This window comes from Pterocles gutturalis, unplaced genomic scaffold (genome assembly GCF_000699245.1).
Source record: "Pterocles gutturalis isolate BGI_N339 unplaced genomic scaffold, ASM69924v1 scaffold48909, whole genome shotgun sequence".
Classification (NCBI taxonomy): Eukaryota; Metazoa; Chordata; class Aves; order Pterocliformes; family Pteroclidae; genus Pterocles; species Pterocles gutturalis.
The window spans coordinates 20,423-45,565 of NW_010129950.1; the positions used below are offsets into that span (position 1 = coordinate 20,423).

Below are 25,143 nucleotides of genomic sequence, written 5' to 3' on the forward strand. Positions count from 1 at the left end.
CTTCGGCGATAAGGATGCCAAACTGGGGAGGTGGAGCCAAATGCGGTGCCTGCGAAAAGACGGTGTACCACGCCGAGAAGATCGAGTGCAATGGAAGGAGCTTCCACAAGACATGCTTCCTTTGCAGTAAGCTGGGCTACACTGGTTTCACTTCACAGCATTCCCATAGCTCTGCATAAATCTTCCATCAGAGCTAGTAATTTTACTCTTGTATTACTTTGCACACGATAACGAGGCTTCATAGGTTCTCCAATTCAATGTTTGCTCAAGGGACACCTACAACAGGCTGTTCAAAACCCTAAGCAACGTACAGGACAGCGGAACCACCAGCACCAGACCAAATTTCTGTAAAGTTTATGCATCTTGCCTCTGGGAAAGTTCAAAGTAGAGGGCAGTTGCATGTTAATCATCCTACCTGGAGTACAGCACAGCCGGAGCAATTCTGGTCCAGCACTCTAGAAACCTAAAGATGAAACTGTTCCCCGTTCTTTTAGTAAATGAAGGACTGGAAAACTAGCATATCTGTTTTCAGAAGCATCAGTTTTCTGAAATACCAGTTTGTCACTCCATAGCAACTCTTAATAATCTTAATAATCAACTTCACTTACTCTTTCACTCCACGCACCTCTAACATTCGGCAGATAGCTTCCAGGAATTTTGCTTTCTCTGCAGATGAGCTAGCACTTGAAAAATTAGAGAGAAGGTATCCATTCAGCCCTGTTTGTCCTTCGTGGAGAGAGTAAACTATTTGATAAGGACTAGAGATAGATAAACACTTTATTCTTGCAGATAATGCTTGAGATTTAGTACCTTTGCAGTATGAATTCCAGCATGACGGCTAGAAGCCATTGAATCCAATTTTTCACCCTCCTTTCCCGGATGGGTAGAGAATTTGTTTGGAGGCATGAGACTGATTTGACATGCTTAGATGACATGGCACAGTGCTATGCAGAATCAGTCCAAAGGACACACTTGAGTCTTTGCCTTTCTCCCGGTGCCCTGCAAGCAAAGCCTAAGAGACTGAGTAAGAAAAAATTCCCTCAAGAAGTTTTAAGTTAATAGACAGCCTTCATCCAGTTCTTACAGAATGGTAAAAATCTCAGTTCTGTTAAAATCAGAGACTTCCTATTGCCTCCATGTGCTGCCTATACCAATTAATACTAGATGTCATAAGGAGAGAGACATGAATGTGGTAATTACGAGAAAAGCTTTAACTGACATTTGTGCTTTCATGAAATCCTAGAAAATGGAATGGCAAAAGATGACAAATTAGTGGACTCTCCAGTGTCTAGAATAAAAATAAATAGCTGTCCTAATAGGGCATAGTTAATATTTCTCTCTAATACTGGAACAAGTTTAAGCTTCATTCTTCACATAACTGATTTTTTTTTAAATTATTCATGACAAACAACATCCACCCATTAGCTCTGCTGACTGGTTTGTTGTGGGGATTTTTTTGATTGGCGTTGGTTGGCTGGGGTTTTTTTTTAGGGGGGGTTTGGCTTGATTTTTTTAAAATTTTATTTTCCCCTTATAGTTGTAACTCCAGGTTATTAATAGGTTAGACACTAAAAAAAGTATTCCCAGCAGAAGTATGTTTAAGGTCAAAAACTAAAGATGCATCTAAGCCCAGCTGGCATATGACAGGTATGTTAATGGGCTTTACTTTCCCCATGATTCACACACACTAATCATCAGCTCTGGACGACTGGGTCTCATGTATCATGTTCATGGGCTTTTCAATGAACCAATTATAGGATTTCATTTCTCAGCAGAAGAAAAACAATCCTCCCCTACCTAATCTCAGGTACGGAAACAGTTAACCTATTTAGCTGAGCTTTTATATATTTTTATATTACAGATGTTTAAAATATATTTTACACCTTACATTATATTTGACCAGACACACAAAACACACCAGTATTTTCAACCAAACAGTTCAATTTGGCCAAAATTATAAGCAAACCAACCTATTAACACCGAAATACAAATCACACTCTCTCCACTCCATAGTTTTTGCCCAACAAGCATTATGAGAGACAAACTTCTTTCCAACAACCCCTCTTTCCCATGCAGACCGCTGGTTACCTGCCTTGTTTCCCTGTCAGCTTTGACTCAGACGGCAGCTGTGACGGACATTTGGCAGGATCTCATGCCATCAACCTGAAACTTCTTTGTGCCGGCTCGTGAATAGTATCTGTTGGCAGATGACAGGTCTCCAAGTTATTTCAACAATAGCACTTCAAGGGCTTCTGCTCCATCTGTTGCGGTGAATTGATACTCTATCCCTAAGGTGCCAGAAATAGAAACCCTTTATCTACTGCTCGAGTTTCCATCATCCCTTAACTCCCTTAGCAAACACAATTATCATCTCAAAGCAGAAGCGACTGTAGCACCACAAGCTCAGGTTCACACATTTACAGAAGCCCCTCGTTTTATTTCTTTTAACTATAAAGGTCCTTGCAAATTATTTTCCCCTCTGCACAGCACAGGGACAGAATTCAAGCCACAGTGGTTCCAGTATCAGCTTACATCCCCTGATGTGGATGAAGTTTAGACTCACAGCAGGACAGTTAAAACAAACATGGGGGGAAAAGGGACAAATCAAACACTCAGCTAGCTCTGCTGGAGCTGGAACTTCCAACAGCTTCCAACACTTGTGTATCTCACAGGTCTCTTGCTCACATGAGCTACGCAACGTGATTTCCCAAGCTCTCAGCAGCCCACAGGTGATCGGAATGCCCTCTGTGGGGCACACACTTGTTCAAGGGAAGTTGGAGAGAAAGGTTTTCTCTCATTCCCCCACACCCCCTGACCCGCTATTGACACAGTGAACAATTTGTAAGAAGCGTTGAAACTCTACTCTTGAAGCACACAACCCCCTGCTCTTCTATAGGCATTCCACACCAACAGCTTCGTCCTCTTGCCGGGGTGGGGGCTGTCCCACGCCGAGGTCCCAAAGCACTGCAGCGCATACCATCACCAAGCAGATGAAGAGTGTCACTACTATTGTTTTTTCCATCCATTATTGGCCAATTCCCATGCATAAACAGCAAGGAGATCCACTGGCTCGGTAGCAGAATTCAGTCCCTAAACACCAGGTTTCAGATACGCGAAGAACTGGGGAGAGAGTCATTTAGCTTCCGTGGCCGCTCGGTGAGAACAACCACGCGTGAGACCAGCCTCAGCACCGCTCACCAGCTCCTGGCGGGGCTTGTGTTTCTCCAAACACAGACACTTGCTTACAGAGATCCCCCAGTTAGCAGCTGGTAGCGTTCATCAGCTTTCGGTCCTTCCAAGCTGAGGCCAGGACTGAAGCAGTGCCGTAGAGGATATAACTCGTATTCCGTGATGAAAGCTGGGCATTCCCATGGCATCTTCTGGCCAAAAGCCTCCCAGACCTTTCCTAGGGAGCGAAGCCAAGCAGTAGGTCCCTGGAACAAACACAATTAGGAAGAGGTCCCCGGTTTTGGAATGGCTCTAGTCATATTCTTGCCATCCTGGAAGAAGTTCAATAGAGCTGAGTCTACTAGTTATTTGGGATCACTGCTTCACCTTGTGCTACAGCTCAAACCAATGTGACTAGATAAATTAAAAATACGTCCTGCTTGACTCTGTCTGGACACAGTATGTACATTCTATCTCTTATAGAAACACTGCACATTAAATAGTGTGGGCCAACAGAAGAAAGCCATGGCAGACTCAGAGTGACTATTTCGAAAGGCGCAAATGCACACTAGAGTCAACACCTTGCCACCTCTATTTTTTTTTTTTCTAAGATTTGGGAGTTTAGGATTATGATCTCCAATCTACCTTAAGCTTCACAGATCTAGATTGTTTCAACAAGCCCACAATTTTTCTAGGGTTGGACTATAAGTGTAGAGTGGCAAAAGAAGAGCATGCTGCATGCATGCACAACCACTTCAGCAACAACCCAGTGAAGTTTTATACTGACTACAGGCTAACACCCTCCTTGTGCTGTATTTTTAAAGATAAACATCAATTGCAATTATTCTGAACCACATAAATTCAGATTTGAAAACGCAAACATTTATACGTGCCTTTCTCTTCCCGTTTTCAGTGGCTTGCAGAAAAGCTCTGGACAGTACCACAGTAGCAGCTCACGAATCTGAAATCTACTGCAAAACCTGTTACGGGAGAAAATACGGTCCCAAAGGTATCGGCTTCGGACAAGGAGCGGGATGTCTCAGCACCGACACTGGTGAACATCTGGGCTTGAACCTCCAACAGTGAGTTAAATCCCACTGAGAGCACCTTTTGTTTTGCTGGTCCTACTTGTCACTTAGCAGGGTATTCCAGATATTTTATTCTGTTTCCATAACAACATCTAGCGTAAGCAGCAGAGCAGACTTTCCTACAACCTTTCCTTCAGTGGACAAAGTAATTTACCAGTTTTTAATGACATTCAGTCTCTTTAAGCCTTCTTTATAAATTACCTCCTCCTTCAGTGGGCAATTATTCTGCAGTAGCAGCTTTTATATGGCACCACAGTAAATATTCACTGCAGTTGTAATTTGCCATTAGTGCACAGTGGTAAAGTCACATTCACCACAGAACATGAGATTTTTTTTTTTTTCTATCAGAGGCTAAAATACAGTCAGGTTTTACTGTTAGAGAATAATCACACTACCACATACTGCTAACTCCTCTCAATGGGGGAAATAACATTTCTAAATCCTCCCTGTGGCTCGAATAACACTTAGAAACACACCGAGAATATGTCTGAACAAAGGAATTCTAATGGGATACCATCCTCCAAAAGCTGCAGCTACACATAATTACCTCTGACAGCACATTTTTCTAGTATTTTTCAACGATTCTCAAAGCTGCGTATTTCCAAATCAACAATGCTTTCTTCTGGCATTACTAGAAGGAAACCAATTAGCCAGTACGCTGTGCAGGAAAGAAAAGCTTAAATAATGTATTTAACCATAGCTCCTTGTAAGACACAAATCCATTACAGGCAGAGTTCTGTATCGGAAACAGTCACGTCCTGGAGATTTAATGACCTATTGCAGCCCAACAATCCGATAATTCAAAAAGTCATTCTGTGAAAGGCTTTAAGCTACCACAAAGACATAAAACACAAAGTCCAGAAATACCAAACGAAGCTACTTTTCTGATATGCTTTTGACCCTACGCTAGCCAAGAACCCCAGTTCCCTCTCCAAATGTTACAGTGACTAATAAAACAACTGGATGCAAAATCTAAGGTTAATTTTTTTTTTTCCCTGCTCACTATTGAGTACCAGCAGAGAGCCAGGTACAAAGAACAGAAAGGTCTTTTGCCTGTCTTTTCCCTCTTGCCTCTCAGTAAAGCAAAATTCTTTTTAACTTTCACTTTTCATTAAAGGCTGCTGTCAGCTCCATGTACCCATCCCAGCCCAGGTAACATCAGTGATTACAGCATCAGCTTTTCCACCGCGCACCGCAAACTTCAATAGAATACTCTCATCATATCTTTTTCCCCCTTTTGCATGTTTAAGACCAGTAATTCAGTATTTTTTATCCCTTACCAAAAAATCATGAAATCATATTTCTAGAATGCAGACAACATTTTAAATCACTTGAAAACTTCTGTTTTAGGGGGTCACCGAAATCTGCTCGCCCTTCTACACCAACTAATCCTTCCAAGTTTGCCAAAATGATGGTAGATGTGGATAAATGCCCTCGTTGTGGCAAATCGGTGTATGCTGCAGAGAAGATCATGGGAGGAGGAAAAGTAAGTAGTTACTGCAGCACTAGAAACAAGTCACACTCTTATAACAGTGATAAACTGCAGCTAACAGGTCCTTGGTCTCTTAAACTTTTACTCACAGTCTCGATGAAGGAAACATGAGGATGAATGAGCAAACTGCTAGAGAGCCTGATGTACACTGAGGTTTAAAACCATGTGGTTTTCATAAGCCGCCTTCAACTTTTAGCATCTTGTTGATGTCCGAAGAACAACTCCTGGCTCTTCTTCCACTGTCATTCTACTAACGTGCCTGGAGATATTTATAACTTAAACATTTATTTGTAGTGGCAAATGCAGGTACATTAAAGAGATCCTGTGACTGGAAAAACAAAAGCTTCTCTCACATGGCGTGCTAGCTCTCTGCTCTAGCAGCTCTCCCTAGAATATTATCTCTGCACGTCAAAGAAATGGCCAAAACAAGAGTAATATCTACAGCTCTCTGCTTTTTACTAGACCTCCATTAATAACAAAGTCTCTAGGTAAGATCCTGATATGGGTTAATAAAGTAAATTTAAAAAAAAAAAGACTAGTCTGGAATGACTAAAAATAGAAGCCATAAGACCAATAAGACATTTTTAATCTTTTCACACTGGAAAAAGCAACAGTTCTTTGCATCTGCTACACTTTCTGTAATATACAATGAATTGTCTTCATTTCCTCAGCCTTGGCATAAGACATGCTTCCGCTGTGCTATTTGTGGGAAGAGTTTAGAATCTACGAACGTTACAGACAAAGATGGAGAGCTCTACTGTAAAGGTAAGAACTGCAACCAGCCAAATTGGATTACTGAGTCAATCTAAAATTATTCTTTTTAGACCTAGTGTTGCCATAATGATTCACCTTGTTGCATGCTTAACAACTTCACAACATTTCATTTTGTCTTTTTTTAAGAACTTTCTGAAAGCAAAGCAAAGAGCTATGGTAACATTGCTGTTGCATCTTCTACTATTAACATTTAAAGTTGTAATTTTTCGACAAATCAATGTCCTCTCGGATCTGTCCTCAGACCTTCTAACAGGAACACTGGGAGTATCTGCTGGGCAGGCTCTTGTACCTGCACAATCTCATTCACTAAAAAAACCCAAATCCACAAAGATCTTCAAAGGTCATCCATTTAAGGTCATGGCCCTAATTTGAATTCTTGCCAGTAAAAGTTGATACTTGCACTATATTGAAGATAACACATTAATGCTAAATTATACATCAAAATGTTCTCCTCAGATCAAGAACGTTCACAGGCTTCACTTGACTGTCAGAAACAGCTTAAGGGGAAAAATATGCCAAGGGTTTATATCCTAGGCTAAACTTTATAGACAATCCTTAAGAAGAACACAAGTTCTGTGACTTTGGGTACAGTCTGACAACTGCAAGCAATGAAATTAGCATATTTGGAGAAATACTACTAGTACATATTTGGAGAAATATTACTACTTCCTTAGCAGAGTTGTGATACATAACAAATGCACACACTTAGCAATACAGAGTTAAAATGGAATGGTTTAAACTGCCATCAATAGTTTCTGGAATACACCCGAGTTTTTTTTTAACCTCTTTTCAATTTACCATTACTCAGTCTGTATTACTCACATAGATCAAGTTTTATGGAGTATTTTCAGACAGGAAAGTAGCTTTAATTAAAATGTTATATAGATCTTAAATACATACAGTTTCCTAATGTTTTTTTAGAAGATCAGATGTGACTTCTGTTTAATTCAAATATGTGATTGCAGTTTCACTATTAGAACCTATCATTTCTGTGAAAGACACCATTTCAGATTTCCTTCCTTTCTTTAACTTAAATTGGAAGTAGTTCTAAAACCAAAAGTCATTTACCTCTATACGAAAACATTCACAATACCATTTACCTCTCTCCTTCTTCTGCAGTTTGCTACGCAAAAAATTTTGGTCCCAAAGGAATTGGGTTCGGCGGCCTCACTCAAGCGGAAAAGAAAGAGAACATGGATGCAACAGACCCAAACTGCGGCTGATGCCACCAAGTGATAGTTGTCAAGTAAAATATTTAACATCACATATTGCTAAGAACCTAGGGCATTTGTTTAGTATTTTCCACCTTGTAGGAAAAACTTGTGAGCTTGTATCTTAAGAAATTCTTAGAAGAGCTTAAAAAGGTACAGTCATAAAACTAGATTCAGGTTTGTTTTACAGTAAATAAAGACAAAAAACCTCATGGAACGTTATAGCTTCTTAAACTAGTATTTACCACACTTCAGACTGGAATTTTACAGAGCCGGCGTACTGTCCCATTAAGACAGAGATACCTTATGGAGTGCAAGGGTCAGAGTGCTCCGACCTTCCTTTGTTCAGTGTTATGCCATCTATACTTCTGCCAATCTCCTAATGGAGTTTTGAGCATTTTGACACTCTGTGTTATGGAGAAGTAGATGTTATTCACTTTTGAGACAATTAAAAGAGATTTGAAATTCTTTCTCTCAAAGGAAGATATCTCTGAAGAAAAACAAAATTTTCTTAGAATACAGCATTGTAAGTTTTGTAATTGTATGTTTTCAAGCCACAATAAAGTACTGATATTGCTTCACATTATCTTTACTTGAATTTGCTTGTGCTTTATGTTCTACAGTGGTGCAAATGCATTTCATTGACATGTATGAAATGGCTGATTTCTTAACTGCAAGAAATCTGTTTCATTACATTACCTTACTCTTATGTTGTCAGTTCTAGATAGTATTTAATTTTTTGATCTTTATCTGTTTCCCTGCTGGTTTTCATTATCACCTACTTTGACTTACATCCAAAAGCACACTGCCCAGCCTTATCTGCAAAATAAAGCAAAGGGTACTAACAAGGCTTTGAAATTCTGCCCTTAAAACTTACCTTTAAAAAAAAAAACCAACATATTCTTGGTGTCATCTCATCACAGGAAATTTCATGGTTTCAGCTCAAACTATATATGTACAGACATATAGTGACTGTCCCACATACAAACCTGCCGCAGCTTATGCAAGAAAAGTTTAATATTTGAAACAACAAAAAAAATAAAACCAAGCCAACCAATAAAACTTCACAAGAATTTGTAAAAATTAACAAAATATCCAGTTTTATTTATCTTTCAGCTCAACAGGTTTAGAAACTAAGCAAAAGTTCATACATAATGAACATTTTTCTCCTTTGCCGGATGAAAAAGGTTGTATTGCTTTGTCCAGTCCACTACGTTTGGTTTGAACATACCAAAGCAACCGCACTGAAAAAAGTCTGCAAGATTCTGGAAGCATCCAAGACTGAAAAGGAGAGAAATATCCATTAATAAACCTAACAACAGAAAACTGCAAGCAGCAAAAGTACATATTCACCATGAGACAGTACTTAAGATAAAGAGCTGTCAATGAAGACAGCTTGGGGAGAAAAATGTAAGAACAGTTCTCTATTGAGCATTATTCCTTTGTGGAATTTTCACAACCTGCCTTACATTTAAGAGTGGGAGCAGATTAAGTTCAACTCAAATATTGAAAAGTTATCCCTTAGTGAGATCTGATCTGCTACCACACATGAGAAAACACGGACTTCTAGAGTAACAGGGAAACCTTGATATTAATTTCTCCATTGAGCTAAATACTGCAAGAGAAATCAGAAAGTTCATATCTTAGTTCTCTGTCTGAACCCACAGAACAGACACAGAGATCGATGAACAAATTAAAGGACAACAATCCCTCACCCTCAAAATAGCATTTACTGATTAAAGCTATGGACTGCTTGTGGCATAACTTTTTCCTACATACACAGCCATGCAGAAAGAACCCCAGTAGCTCTTACGCTGGCTGTTTATTTCCTCGGACAAAGGAAGTTCTCAGCAAGGAAAATGACGTTAATTTCTTCCTCTTAACACAACTCATAACAGGCATGACTAGCACATCCATAGATCACCATTTTTTTTTTTCCATTTAGGAAGAAGTGAAGCAAGTAAGTACTGAAAAGATACATGCTTAACACACTATTCATTAAGACTCACTTGTACGGAGTTCTCCTAAGTGAAACAGGATGCTTAGAAGATTTTCTCTGTATCAGGAGGTTCATTCTCTCATGCGAGGTCAATCCCAAGAATGCAATCTTACAAAAAGGAAAATGTAAGTAATGGTTAAAACACAAACATCACAAATTAAAAGTTTGGTGATTCCAAAAGATACTACTGAGAAGGGAGGGAGGGGAAGGAGGTTGCCCGTATTTAAGAAATAAGTAACTACTGCCATAATTAATGACTGAAAAGTATGTTTTTAAATGTCACTTGGGCTAAAACAGAACCCAGCAAGCTGTAACATCAGTGCTTCCACCGAGCAGGCAAGCTGAATTGGCATGACTGTAAAGACTGTACTTTCACAGGTGTCTGTGGAAATGTAAGATCTACAGCAGTTAAACACGTGTCTCCTCAGATTTTGTCTATATGCTACAATGCAAATTGGTAGAAAAAGATCCCCCCAAAAAGACAAAGTACCCTAGCAAAAAAGATGAAGTAGATGTCAGAGACTCAACAATAACTTTCCCATTTTCTTGATTCCATGCCTTCCTTCACTGAGTTTCACAATGAGATTTATGGGGTTTTTCTGCATTTTTGCTTGTTTGTTCCTTTTTCCATTTTTTTTAATCAACATAAATCTTATAAGCCCTTATAAATGGTTGCAAGGTTGCTCTGCTGAATGACACACTAAATATCATCAAGTGGTACATTTACAAATGACTGCATAGAAAACAGAATAGTTAACTGTAAATATCCTACCTAGAATCCTTTTTTTTCCCAGGATGATAACTCAGTGTCTTGAACATTACAGAAATCTAGCAATACACATTTAAAATTGTGCATTTTTATGTTTGTTTAAACAAAATGTAAAACAAGTCTTTAGCTCAGTATGCTTAACACATATTCAAATGACACATCTTTCCTAAAAGCTGCTAAACAAGCTGTTTCCTACATGTTTTAAGACAGCTCTTCTCAATCTCATTTGCGTAGCCAAGCTCTCCCTGAGAAAATCACAAACGAGAAATTGGACAGTCCTCATCAGGATAAAACCCCAGTCATGTATTTCTATTGTGGCAATGGGATTTAATAAAGTCTAATGACACACCGCTGAGCTCTGCCACAGAATTTTCCATTCAGGACTAATGGCACTATTGAGCTTTTGTGCCATTTTGGGGGGAGTAATACCAGTTCTACTAGTCAAATAAGTTTCTTGCCTTTAGATACACCTTTTTACAGGTTTGGTATTTTTGGTGAGTAGTGGACCCAGAACTCTGTTATAGGAATGACTTGCAGACTGTGATTCTACCTCTAACACAGGAATGCTGAGTGCACAAGTACCCATGAAACTTAAAGCACTGCCTTGAGATTTAAGAAAAGCACCTAGATGTGACACTGCATCTAGATGTGACACTAGTTAGTCAAGGAAAGCAGGCACAAAGTTTTTATGGGAGCAAATCATCTAGGGAAAAGTTTTAATATGATGACTCTTTAAGAGAGGAGCATAAACTGAAGGAAAAGCATACCTGATAAAGCTGAACAGTTAGCCACAAGGAAGCCCACGCAGTATGGAAACAGGCCATTGAGAAGATGTAGGAAACCCATGGAGAACAGTATGTTATCTGTGTGAAATATATCCACGCTCCATCTTGACGATAACTTGTTGCACAATGGTCTGACCAATCTGACAAGATGCATAATCAGTTAATTATGTTTTCAACATAGGCCACTTAAGAACTGAACAAAAATTATTTGCATGGAATGAATACCACATAGCAATACGCTCCAGAAATAACCCATTTGATATATCATGTTTCCACTTAAAAGCACCCATGTAGACACGTGACTGCTCGCTATTCTGGCTGCATAATCTTTACATTATGTGTTCACAATCCACACTAGGAACATTCAAGGCACTGGCTAGGTACGTTTTTTAAAGGTAACAAGTGATATTAAAATAAACCATTATCTCTCATTGTTAAGACTTCTGAAATTTTGCTTCATGCTTATTTGTAATTTTAGGACAAGAATTTATCATTTAACTTAAGCACCATCACCAACAAAAGAAGACATTATGGTGACAATGCCAAGAACGCAGTATTTCGCCACTATTAAACAGATGTAAACTGCAATGTCCAAGTTCTGCAGATTTCTTAAGAGATACTGAAAGCCTCAAAAGTCTTTAACCTATAAAAAAACCCCAAATAACTAAAAGCAGAGCAACTTTTTTTCCCCCCTCTATGTCAGTAGAATGACAAAGAGGTTTTCCTCCCCTGTTCCTTCACACCCAGGAAATGGAGACCGTAACGTGCTTTTTGCAGATGTCAGACCACCACTGAAACACAGGAAAGCAACTCATCCTCACGTGAGTGTCCTGCGTCCTCCACTGCCATAGCTGGTTCACTTCACTCTATGTTGAATATTTACTTGTTTCAATATAATATGAAGTAAGATAAAATAAAATCAACCCCCTCTACTTTTTAGTTAAAAGATTAGTGCTATGTTAGTTCATCCTAAGGAACTACATTATAAGGGCTCTCCTCTCTCCTCCAAGAAATCTCATTTCTAAAGTAACAGTTTGGATTTGTAATGAGATATACAGTTCTCCTCTTTTCAAACCTATCTCTACATTAAAAACAAAAGGAAACTTTTGCAAGTGTTCACTATAGATATTTACAAATAACAAAATCAATAAAGCCTTTGCAATAATGTATTTATAACCTTATTTTCTATTGCAGTAAAGGGTATCCAGGCTAGAACCCGTAACCTGTCCTTCCTCCATATGGCTTCTCTATTTCATCTCTAATAAAAATGCTTTCTGATATGTTATTTTCCAACTGACATGCCACTAGAGCTGTATCTTAGTATCTACTCAACAAAAATGTAATCAAATATTTCACCAAAGACTCAGATCTGATATATTTTCACTTAAAGACAGAATTACAAGATAACATCATTGCTGAAAAACAGTATCATTTGCACAGGTACAATTAGACTTGCTGGAAATGAAATGCTGAAAAATAAAGACCATACACTGGCATTTTGAAAGCTAAATTCAAATAAATTCACAGATACATACACAGAAGAGTTCCATAAAGGAAAGACGCACCCGTCACAGCTAGGAAAGACAGGAACAATAGGTAGTAGCGATGGTTCCCAATGCCTGTATTTGAGGCAAGGAAAAAAAAGGTTGACATTTTAAAATCCAGCAGTATTTGCATTTCCTCTTAAGTTAATAGGAATAAAAAGAATCAAACCCACTTCTTACTATTACTTCTGCTATCCTCAAGAGAGTTTGACATGGCTGATCTCTTTCTCAGCTTTCCCCTGTAAGCCATCCCAATTTATATAATAGAATTAGTTCTGATAAAGTCAACCAGGATTTGTCTCTTCTTCAGAGCATGCCTTCAACTGCTTTAGCTAGATGAGGACTAATTATGCAACCACATCTCTCCCTGTGCACAGTACAATTGTCTCATGTGACTGAAAAATCTAAGCTATTCAATTTAACTGTTTGACCTTTGTGTGCTTCAGAATTGCAAACACGCGTAAAACCCCAGGCTTCTGTCAGAGAAACTGTTACATGAAGATATACAATTATTTTTCTTTAAATTACAGTCAGTACTGCTCAAAGCTTTGAAACAATGCATCAGAAGGAGGTCTCACCACCTTGTAAAAAGCAAACACTATAAAAACATTTCCAAGTATTTAACATTACAAAAAAGCTATTGGCAAAAAGAGTATGCTAAAAATATATTCCTACAGGTGTAAAGCTCTAACCTTTCTATCTCGAGTATCACCAGGAACGAGACAGAAAGGAAGAAAGAAGGAGTTCCTCAAAGAACACAAGAACATAAAAAACACCCTACGGGGTTATCTCAGTGGTCCAGCTGCTCCACTCCACTGTCTCTGACAGCAACAACAGGCAACACAAGCTCAGGAGAACAAATGAGCCTGGCCACTTCCTAGGGTTCATTTTCCTCATCCACAGCTACTGCATTAAAATGACAGTGTGCAATACCTGTCTACTTCTTTTCGTATCTAATTTTGGACACACTGTCCAAAAGTTTGTCTAATGCCTTTCTGAACCTTCTGATACCACCTGTATCTGCAAACCCTTACAGCAGCGAGTTCCAAAATTTCACTATCTGCCATGTAAAGACATATTTTCTTTACCAGTTTTAAATCCAATTGCTATTCTCACTGAGCCTCCCCTAGTTCTAGTATGATGCGCTGGGCAAGTAACAGTTCTGCATTCACTTTAGCCAGCTTTTGCATTGCCTTTTTTTTTTTTTTTCTTTTTAAGACTCAATCATATCCCCTGTTCCTTCTTCTCTAAAAAGAAAGAGTCCCAGGCTTTTTATTCTCTACTCTTAGGGTGACTTCTTCATCCCTTTAATCATTTTAGTTCCCTTTCTCTCTGCCACCTAAAAAATTTCCCTCTGGCACCTATCAATAACCCCTTCAGTATCAACAGTGTATTCTTAGATGAGGTGTGCTCTCTCTCTAAGGAGATAAATGTTATTTCCGCAACTTTTAAAATATGTGGTGTTTTCAAATTTGATAGAACAAACACCCTCACCTATGCACTGTCCAATCCACAGAGAATGCTGATCGTATCTGGCTACACATGCATCACAAGCAAGGCAATGCATAGATCTCAAAGGCTTCCTTACCTAGTTGAGGATGAAGGAAAAGAATACAGTCATAGCAAAAGCACCTGTTTCGCTCAAAGTTTAGAACATCATCTCACAGGCACCATCATATTTTGTACAATTACTGTATAACAGATCCCACAACACAGAACAGAGATGAGAACTATACATCTTAATTTTACAAAAATTAGATGGAAATAGTAATAAAGCTATTTTATTAAGCTTAGAGTCCAAGGATCTCAAAGCATCTATTTTTTTCACTGTCAAAGAAAAAAGAAATCTAAGCAATATAGAACAAGCTATGCATGTAACACTTGCATGACAAGCAATAAGGAGATTTTTTTTTTATAGCAGTATTGAGTAAAAGCCAGGTTAAAAAAGAAAACAAATATTGAAGCCTCACTTACAAGACACGATGTGCAGAAGGTTCTGAAGTCCAAGCAACCTGCTTCTGCAAGAGCTACAATGTTCTGAAAGACAAAGTAGTTCTCACTTGCATTTGCAACACATTGTCAGGGAGATCTATGAAGATTTTTACATTAAGGTTTTTGCAGTTCATAAGCATTTTGACTGCCAAGCACCAACAGGAATAAGTACTTGCTACTTAGAAAGGTCCAGGAGAAACACAACAGACTAATGCAACTTCAAGCATGCAGGATTATTCTCCATGTTGCCAAAATTAGTAAATAATGTGAATGAAATATTCTTAAAAATGAGATTGTATTAAAATACAAGGTACCTCTCATACAGTCAGCCAGACTTCAGAGAGATGAGGAGAGCTGCTAAATTTACTACTCCTTTACAAATACTAGACAGATAATGTTTACTAGTCCTGTGGCAACAAGTTAAATTGCAGTTTATTCTCCCTGGCAATCTGAAGACATACAACCCCACACAGGGCAAAGAGATCACAAACAAAATGCTTTCCTTAATCCATAGGCTGGGGAGACCAAATACTCAATTCTCTACTGATTGGTTGGCTGTGATTTCCTTTTGCATTCTAAAACAGAGATAGGAAATTGCATGTGATTTACACAACGCTTCTGCACAAAAATCAAACCATTATACACATCCTCCAAGCATCTGACAAAATTGAAGCCATTTCTAACCTTTGGTATGGTCTTGTGAGCATGGAGAATTGTAGGAAAGTACTGTGAATATCTCTTTCTAACCTTAGACAACTGCAGTGGAAACCACACAATATTTATATTTATTAAGTGAAGGTCAATGTGATTTTATACCACAGATAACATCAGTGGTGTGGGTCTGTACAGTGTTTGGTCAAAGCCCACATTTCAATGAGAAGATGGAAGCAAGAAAATCATGGCAGGATGATGAAGATAAGGAAACAAGCAGTAGTAGGAGAAATGATCTATGTCTGTGTTGTTCACTGACAGAGCTATTTGTTTCACCTACCTCTTTTCTTTCTTTTTCTGAAGTCTTAATGTATCCAGGATCAGTTCTCCACGTTTTGTAGAAATAATAAAGAAGACCGACCACACTGAACATGACAGCGATTTCAAGAATTCTATTGGTTACATGTAATATTCAGGTTAAGGAATATATGGCTATGTATATTCTCATATCACTGCTATTTGTCAGACAAAATATTCTAAAATTCATTCATATTATTTTAAAAGCAACACAAAGAGGAAAAGAATGACTTTCGCTTTTACAGTAGGATCCTCTCTGCCCTTCAGAGGCCATCATATCAGAGAAGGTGAATATTCTGTCCAGTCGGAGCACTGGAGAGAAGACTTTTACAACTGTATAAACCTGCATTATAGCATCACTCCCTGCCATCCTCACTAGCAGAGTGTAGACTTTTGCTTTTCAATATTTAACAGATATAAAATGAATTAAATTTCTTTTCTCCCTTCTGAAGCTTTTCTATTTTATTTAAACAACACCAGTCAGACACGCACAGCTATTAAGCTTCCAGCAGCTGTGAGATTTGGCTGCTGCACACACCTCTAAGTCACCGACCAGGCTCTTACTCAGACTGTTTTGTAAGTCTTGCCCTCTCTTGTTTGTTTCAGCTAAAACAACTGAATAAATTTAGATAGAAAAATGCAACTTCAGTCATCATAGAGCTACCTCTGTCACTCAAAAAAACCAAGCACACACTGCTAAAAACTTCTGAAGGTGATGGGGCAGCTACTTGGAACTCTTCTTTCCTCACAAATGAACTAGAAAAGCCATGATGACGAAATGACAAATTTCTGGTCTAATCGGACATATTTCTTCTTCCACACCCTCTGCTTTTACCCAGCAGCTGACTGTTTTAATGACTGTATATGGAGGGAATTAATCTCTCACGAAGTCCAGAGAAGCAGACTTAAATTCAGTACTTTATATATATATATATAGTTATTTGTTGCAACTTCTCTAGCAGACAAATTATTATTATACATGAGGGAGGATACACAGTCATTAGGAACATAACTTTTACACTATGGACTAAAAACAGCTGTACGTGAGGTGAAAGGGGAAGAAAAACATGTCAGGATTAACTGTCTCTGTACAGCAACAGAGGAATGTGGAGAGGGACAAGCTGCATACCAATTAAATTCAAGCATTGAACTCGAGAGCTCAGGCTCCTCAGAACAGTCCATGATGCCACCAGGGAGAAGCCAGAGAGCCCAAGCCTGGATTCCGACTCCAGTGACCACTCAGTCACTATCTAAACTGCACAGTGTAAATAACTTAAAAATTAAGTGTTGCAGCTTCAAGGTTGTTTTGTCTTATAAAGTAAAAACACTGCAAAGTAGTTCTAATTAAAATCAAGATAATAAATTATGAAATATTGGTGCTGTCTATTAACAATCTTATAGCTGTGTTTGTTAGGATGCAATTGCAGGGTGCACTTACGTAAGTCAAAATGATTTCCTGTGGATACTGCTGGTCTATTTGCACTTCTGTTGTTTTTTGGAGCTGAGACTATTCCTCAATTAGAACGGCTGGATCTTTATTCAGACATAAATACAGGAAACTAAAATACTGAACAACTGTATAATACTCAGATCTGTGACCAGTTCCAGAAAAGATATTAATAAGGAAAAGCATTAGATGGTGAAATGGGAAAATACTTTCCCATCTCCCCAAGCTATGGTTAGACCTTCAAGAATATTGCTATGCTCATTATCTTCAGAAAAGTGTTAGTTCAAATGCCTATCGTTGGAATTTTTTTTAGTTTAGATGACACCAAGAAACTCTTAAAACTTCACAATGCAACATTGAATAACAAGATTTTCATTTAGACAAGCATAGGCACATATCCCCAGAAAATCAGTTCATTGAAATTAATCCTGATAATTCTATTAAGGACATCTTAATTGGGAACAGTACAACAGAAAATGCCACTGAAAGAATGAAGTAATTAAATTATAATTAAAATTGTGTAGCAATATATTATAGCTGGTTTAGCAGAAATTTATTTGCAGTTCTAAGTATCTCTCTAAAAGCCTTTTCACAAAACTCAGTCAATAAATACATAGATGCCCCCTGTGTAACAAAAGAGCAGGGCACTGAAAAGCGAATGTAAACTACTAAAACCTTTTTCTACTCATCAGTGCAAAGACTCTTCAAAGAAAGTAAAAGAAAGGTAGACATTAATGTATAATAATAAAAATAGAGAAGAGACCGGAAGTTCTATTTTGGATGGACATGAAGAAATCTGTTCATTATTCGGTAGGGTGGGGAGGGTGGTAGTGTTGTTGTTAAAAGCGGAAGCACAGATACCACTAACTGTCAAATCCTTGTCATTTCAGAAAGAAGAGATGCTTTGAAAATTATTCTTAATGCATGTGTTATCCAGTTACACTACATGCCAAAATACATCACTGTATGAGAGTCTCAATGAGGAAGATTAAAGAGTCACATAGAGATGGTAACAGAAACAATCAGGTTTACAGCAAAGATGTGTTCATTCTGATATTCCAGTAACATAACAAATAGTTCAGAATTGTACACAAATATCTGCTAAAGATAAAAGGTGGTACAGATTTTTAGTCTGTATATAACTTCAAATTAAACTCAAAGTTATTTCACCCCTGTCCAATGGAAGTAAACCCATCTTACCAGACACTAACAGTCACAGGGAATTGTCTGGGACTGCTCATTACTATTTGCATGACCAGGCTTGGATTTACGAGGAACTGCAAGGAGAGTTCTATTGCATTTCTTGAGTATAAAGGATATCAGGCAGGAACCAGAAAATCCAGGTCACGGACATCCAAAAAACTGAACTTAGCAGAAATGATGTGGGAAGATACCTTAGATTCTTGAGCCCCACAAATTGCCTGAAAGAATATTAAAAGAAAAAAGTATTTTTTAAAAATGTATTTAAAACATAACTCCACAGAGTACAAATTATTTGGTTCGTTATTTTAAAAACTTCACACACAGAGTATACTTCAAGCCTCTCTTAAAGCAATCAAGAAAAGCATTCTTTAGCCAGATGTGTAGGGGGTTAAGAATGCAAAAATAAAACTGAGGAGTGCTCTGTTCCAGCCTAATATTATATATCAGAAGTGCCGTAGCACTCAGTGAAAAGTGCAATCCCTGCCTCTTGGCACAGTGATAGCATTGCCATTTCAATGAGTACTGACTGCTGCACCAACTGTTGAAGAAAGCTGGAAACCTGTGAGACAGCTTAGGATAATACTGGGAGGTCTGGGAAGCAGAGGGGGAGGGAATGGTTGATTAAATCTCACTCTGTGTCACAAATACAGAAGGAAAAGTTGAGATAAAGCACATTTCTGAGCATTGTGAATGGATATCTCAGTGTCTACCAGGTGCAGACCTTCAGTAACACTCTATCATTAAAATTAGCTAACAGACTGCTTAAACACTTCAGTGGGTTTTTTTCCAAATCTTTCAGTGATGACAAACTATTATTTTGCACACCTAAAGACATTCAATTTTTATGGTTATTCTAAAAAGTACATACATTTAAATCCTTCACACACTCTGCAACTATTTCTCAGGAGGTATTTTCTATGCTAAGTGAAACCAAACTCTGACAAGAATACTGCACTAGATACCGCATATGGCACCTCCAACAAATAAATACATACACAGAGAGAAAAAGCCACAAACCTCACAAACAGAGCCATCCCAAAGAGCAGGAAGAGAAGGAGACCTCCTTTCAAAAGCCAAGAATCAGAACTTAAGTTCATTATGTATCCTATGGCCCACATCAATGTCAAGGAAGATGCCAACAGCAGGAACAACTATTAAAATGATCATTGGTAAAATATGACAAAGTATTTAAGCAGAACTTATTTCAAAAGCATTCAGATAATTTAATAACAAATGCTGAAAGACTCCAGGTAGATAAGCCAAAGTGACACCTGAACACACCAAAGTGGGAGAGGAACGACACAAAAACCCCCACCCAAACCACTGCTACATGCTTTTAAAGAATTTTACTTTTGTGTATCCAATTTCAGAAACCTCAGAAGATGTGAAGTTGCATATTATCCTAAAGACAGAATGCTGTAGCTTTATTTCCGTTAGTTATTGCTCATGAAATTACCTCATATTTCTCTACTATTTTCAGTAACCTGTTACTTCTTCTGCTTCTCATTGTTTCTTCTTCTTTTATCATATAAACCATGAAGCGATTTGGACTCTGATAAGCAAGGTCAAGTGGTGTCTCTCCCTTTAACAACATAAACGGTTAGTTATTTATGCACTTAACACATAAATGCTTTCATTTTTAACAGAAGCAAGAAACAAATACAGCTAAAACAAGAATAGCTTGGCAGCTACTTCCCCTTCCCCCACCCCCCCCTTTTTTTTTTTTTAAGGGCAAGAGTAAATTGAATTTGGGGTTTTAACATGCTTAATCCAGTGCTTTGTAGTTCTAAAAAGCTGATACTTCCAACCAGACTGCATCAATCTGAGTCATCTGTTGGACTGTCTCCAATAACCTGAAATGCTAAACTGCTTACTAAAAGGGAAAGCTTCTTGTCTATGTTAACTTTTAAAAAACAGCAATATCCTACGAGTCACACATATAAATAAAGTGGCAGATGGAAAAGCTGCACAGCTTAATATGCAAGCCCTGAACAACCACCCTGTACAAGCATATCTATATAGTCATAGGAATCAACACCTTCAACATTTATACTTCTCACTATCAGATTTTACAAATATTAGGATGAAGGCTTTCATTATGTGACTAGCCCTTTTGAATGTACAAACAGATAACTTCAGAAAAAAACCCAACAAACCAAAAAACAAAAAAAGGGGGTAGGAGCAGAGAATCTGCAAAGGACACAATGATGTTCAGAGTGACCGAAAGGCTTGGTTGTTCTTTAATGAATGTTGCAAAGAACCTCTGCATTCATACTTTGTGCCACACCACAAGAAAGGTTCTAATTCCTTTTGGGAAAGACTAAGAATGCCTAATCTTAGTCAACCCCTATTGCAAATGACATCCAAAGTGGAGCGGACTCAGATTATTCTTTACAATCATTTTATACATTCACGCCATATAGAACGAAATATCATTAAAGAAATTGTACCTTGACATTTTTTATGTCCAGGCTAGCACCAGCTTCCAGCAACAGATCCACTGCACTAGTATTTCCGGATGTTATTGCCCAGTGCAGTGCAGTATTCTTTTGAACATTGTCTACAGCATTGAGAGAGGGGTTAAACTTTAAGAGAAACCTCGTGGGTTCTGGTCTAGATGAAAATAAAGTATAATAGTTAAAAACTAGAAGATAATCTATACTGGAGATGAAACTTTTGAACAGCTTATTAAAAAAACACTGTTCCCATGTGTGAAATAACAGCGGATACACAATGTCTTGTCTCAGAATAAGTTCACCACCAATAGATCCAAGTTTATAATTCAGGACCCGCCCTGAAGTTTTTTTTCCAGACCATGTTATCTTACCATTTTAACAAATATGAGGTATACATACAGATTATATCTTTCTACAACACTGTGTATAAGCTTACATTTCCACATTTTATTTATTCTAAATGCATTTTACCATGTCCACCTGCATTTATTTTCATTTCTAGGAAAATACAACAACACCGCAGCCAGTGCAGTCACAAACCTGAACTTCTTTAAAAAACTCTTTTGTCTTTCTTCACTATACCCAATTAGCTACTTCGTTAACTCCTGATCTCTGAAATACTGCACATTTTAGTACAACTACAAGGGAAAGGAATGTCAGTTTAACACAAAGCTTTCATAAATAATTCACCTCACTGCTTCTTCAGGACAATAAAATAGCCTCTTTTTAAGTTATTCCCTACTTACCCAATCACTTTTTGTGCTGCTAACATTAAAGGTGTTTGTCCATTGAAGTTCGTTGTGTCTATGTTCTAAGTATAAGAAAAAGATAACAAGCGAGTCATTACCAGTGAGTTCAGTAAACAGAATTTAATGGTCAGATCTGGAGCTATACAACTGTCTCATCTTCCCTACAGTAGTAGAAAGAAAGCAAATTATACCAGCCAAGAAGACAACACTCATTTAAACAACTGCCCCCCAGGCTCCCCGCCTCGCTGCCCCCCCGAGTCTTGCACGTCATTGCTTTCAGAATATGCTGAGTCTCCACTAAGGGTATTTTTAAGGGAGAGCCACCACCATCAATATTTTTAAGGGAACCATGTTAACCATACTGCTCATCCTCTTTTGTGGAAAAACACTATAAATAAAATGTACCTTGGAAGGCAACGTTAACCATCTTCCTTGTGTAAATAGAGGTACATAAAGGAATGTCCAACTACATAAAACTGGTTAGTTATAACAATAAAAAGAGGATTGATTAAGTACCTCAATATATAATTACTTAAGCATCTAACTTGTGTTACCTAATCTACTTCTTTCTTCTTCACAATAGCCATTTCCTTCTTCTTCTGCCTCCACTAATCATTACATTAGAGCAGATTTACTTAAAAGAAATGTCTAATCACTTGAATTTTTTAGTAGAACATAGGGAGGCTAAAAATTTTAGGTTTGTGAAATATACCATCTAGACCCACATTCTGGAAGTCAGCTACTCTACTAAAGAGAGCTCTATGAGAAAGAAAATAAGCTTATAGAATCTTTAAATCTTAATACACAGTGTTTCAAAGAAACAGTCTAGATCATATACGAACTCTCCTCTCATTTTTATTAGCAAATTGTTACACTCATCATTAATTCTGCTTACTTCAATGTAAGCTAAACAGACACCAACTAGAGTGGACACAATATAAAATTACAGAAAATAGAGAATTTAGAAACTTCTGACAAAAAATTCAGACCCAGTCTGATCATCTATTCTGCACAGTTCAACTGATGGACAATTGCACAGATTATTAGTTACAAATTTGTAATCAAGTAGTAAATACTTCATCATGTATATACTTCATATAGTGCTTTTTGTTATCAGGTTTAAAAGCCAGTTGTTATTTCTACAGCAACACAAATCTGCATAGCTGTAACAACTCTCCTTAAACACTGAATTGTACAGGGATGACAAGAACAGGGGAGAGTATTAAAAAAATATAAATATATATCTATACAAGAAAAATCTAAGTTTCTCTGAACTCATGGTACAAGGAAATAGTTGTCAAATACCTGCTTATCATCTAGAAAACAAAACAGTTAATTCTGAAATGTATCTTACACACAGGCAGCTACTTGTAAGTAGAAAACAATACCTGGGACATCAACAACATACCTGGCCTTTTGATATGAGGTACGCTACAATGGGCATGTGCTGAAACACCACTGCTAAGTGAAGGCTACTGAATCCTTCCCCATCAATGAGACTGGGATCCGCTCCACATTTCAACAATAACATGACCATAGGTAGGTGTCCTTGTCTGTAATGATACATGAAATTAAACTATAGAGATGAGAGAAAAAGCTGGAAGTTTTAATGAAAGCATTGCCTTAATAATTCTCATAGATAGCTAACTTCAGTGACCTAACACAGCCAAGTTTTCTTTGCCCAGTAAGGCAGAGCTTAGGAGGCAAAGTCTGAACAGTACTGTTTCATCCCTAGAGACACTTCAAAATGTGAGTCCAGGCGACTAAAACACAGATACACACACAACACAACTTTGTGACCTGCAAAGCAGACAGGAATCAGAGAAGAGACATCAGCATTATTATAGACATGCAGTGAAATTCCTTATTCCTTAAAAAAATAAAACATACCACAGAATTTGATTTAAGATGACCACTGCTGTGCTACACAAAACACAACTGTCAATAGTACCAGATTTACAATTAGTAGTTGCAAGCAGCATACCTAATGGCCCAGTGAAGGGGCGTTGAATTCAAATCTCCACCTAGCTGATCCACTATCGCACCTTTGGAAATATAGTACCTGTAGAACAGCAACACAATATGATTAAGAATAGACATTATAAAATATTAAAACATTATACTAAGGATAAGATAACTCTAGTAATAAACAGCTCATAATAAAAGAAATTCACTAGAGAAGCAAACGGACAAGAGTATTTTTGCAGTAAAGGATGCAGTTTTGAGAAAATGTTTAAGGAAAAATATAACAACTAGCAAGACACATATAAAATCAGCTTTAAACTTTGTTAAATAAAACAAATCAAACCCAGAAAAATCTAATGATTTCATGTACAACACGATTTCACATATAAAGAAACCGTGGTAACTTTACATTTCAGTGACATTTTCACAAAGGTAATTGGGTTAAAATTTGAATTTTATCCTTTTCTTCTCAAGCAGCATATTCCCTTTGTTTTGAAGTATAACACCAACAAAGTAATTAAAAATAACAGTGTCAGAATACTTGTGTTACTCTCACAAGGACTCTAGAGCTTACTTGACCAGCTCCTGTCTGTTGTTTATCGCCGCCCAGTGAAGAAGAGTCACATTTTCTTTGTCTGGTTGTCGAACATCGTATCCTGCTTCTACCAGTTCTTTGCATCGCTCTATTATTCCATACCTTAAATGAGAAAAAAAACCACATAGATTTACTTATCATTCATCTGTTAAGTATCCTCCAGTTTAGAGACAGCCACGTACTAAAGAAAAGGTAAATCTCAGTAAACATAATCCAGCAGGACCTACTTGAGCCAATTCCACATTGCATTCAATGGCAGTCTGCAAAAAAAGAGTTGGGCTGAGCCTTGTTGAGTAGAATTTTCTACCTCACAAAACAAACCTAGCTGAGATACCACTGTTTAGGATAAAAATATTTACATTAGTATCTTTATGTGATTTTTCTTCTTTCACTACAGGGAGAATACTGAACTGTTGACATCTTCCTTTGCAAAAACATCCAACCTAGCCCACATTTGAGGACACTCCTGTCTATTTCATCATTTTGCACACACACAATGTATACTCACTGTGTAGCCTTGACAATATCACAGGTGCTGGGGTCCTCAACAATCGGATACGGTCCCGGCAGCGCTGGCAGATCTTTATCCCCGTGGGCGCTGTGACAGCTGTGCACGTGAGGTCGATGAGGCCCATGGCAATGGTTCTTACACTGCTGGTTAACAAACATCTCTTAAAAAGCTGTACACCACACCTCCCCCTTCACCAGACGCACACGCCACACTTCCCAAATTTCGTTAATACCAACAAGGAAGCGAATGTAAAGCACAGTTAAAACCACCCGACAAGAGACTAATCCTTCCTTTCGTCACGGGGAGGTGGGAGGACAGAAGGTTAAGGTCCTTCAGGCCGGATTATAAAGGCGTTAAACACCTCGCAGAGTCAGCTCCCCACACAAC

At 37.9% G+C, this 25,143-nt stretch overlaps 2 protein-coding genes across 2 annotated transcripts; one reads left to right on the forward strand and one right to left on the reverse strand.

Annotated features, from left to right (window-relative positions):
• Window positions 1–8,302, forward strand: CSRP3 (cysteine and glycine-rich protein 3 (cardiac LIM protein)). The gene is made up of 6 exons (XM_010080045.1): window positions 1–126; window positions 4,082–4,250; window positions 5,607–5,742; window positions 6,420–6,513; window positions 7,642–7,848; window positions 8,218–8,302. Exons 1-5 carry the CDS (start codon window positions 15–17, stop codon window positions 7,743–7,745), a joined length of 615 nt encoding a protein of 204 aa, XP_010078347.1. The 5' UTR covers window positions 1–14; the 3' UTR covers window positions 7,746–7,848; window positions 8,218–8,302.
• A 576-nt stretch (window positions 8,303–8,878) lies between these two features.
• ZDHHC13 (zinc finger, DHHC-type containing 13) lies at window positions 8,879–24,890 on the reverse strand. Its single transcript, XM_010080046.1, has 16 exons — window positions 24,754–24,890; window positions 24,225–24,347; window positions 23,670–23,747; window positions 23,094–23,238; window positions 21,683–21,747; window positions 20,931–21,093; window positions 19,937–20,062; window positions 19,498–19,631; window positions 18,598–18,698; window positions 15,814–15,938; window positions 14,805–14,867; window positions 14,325–14,418; window positions 12,822–12,905; window positions 11,269–11,426; window positions 9,743–9,840; window positions 8,879–9,014 (listed from the first exon to the last, which is right to left on the reverse strand). The coding sequence occupies exons 4-16, from the start codon at window positions 23,220–23,222 to the stop codon at window positions 8,879–8,881; spliced, it is 1,476 nt and encodes a 491-aa protein (XP_010078348.1). The 5' UTR covers window positions 23,223–23,238; window positions 23,670–23,747; window positions 24,225–24,347; window positions 24,754–24,890.
• Window positions 24,891–25,143: the final 253 nt, after the last annotated feature.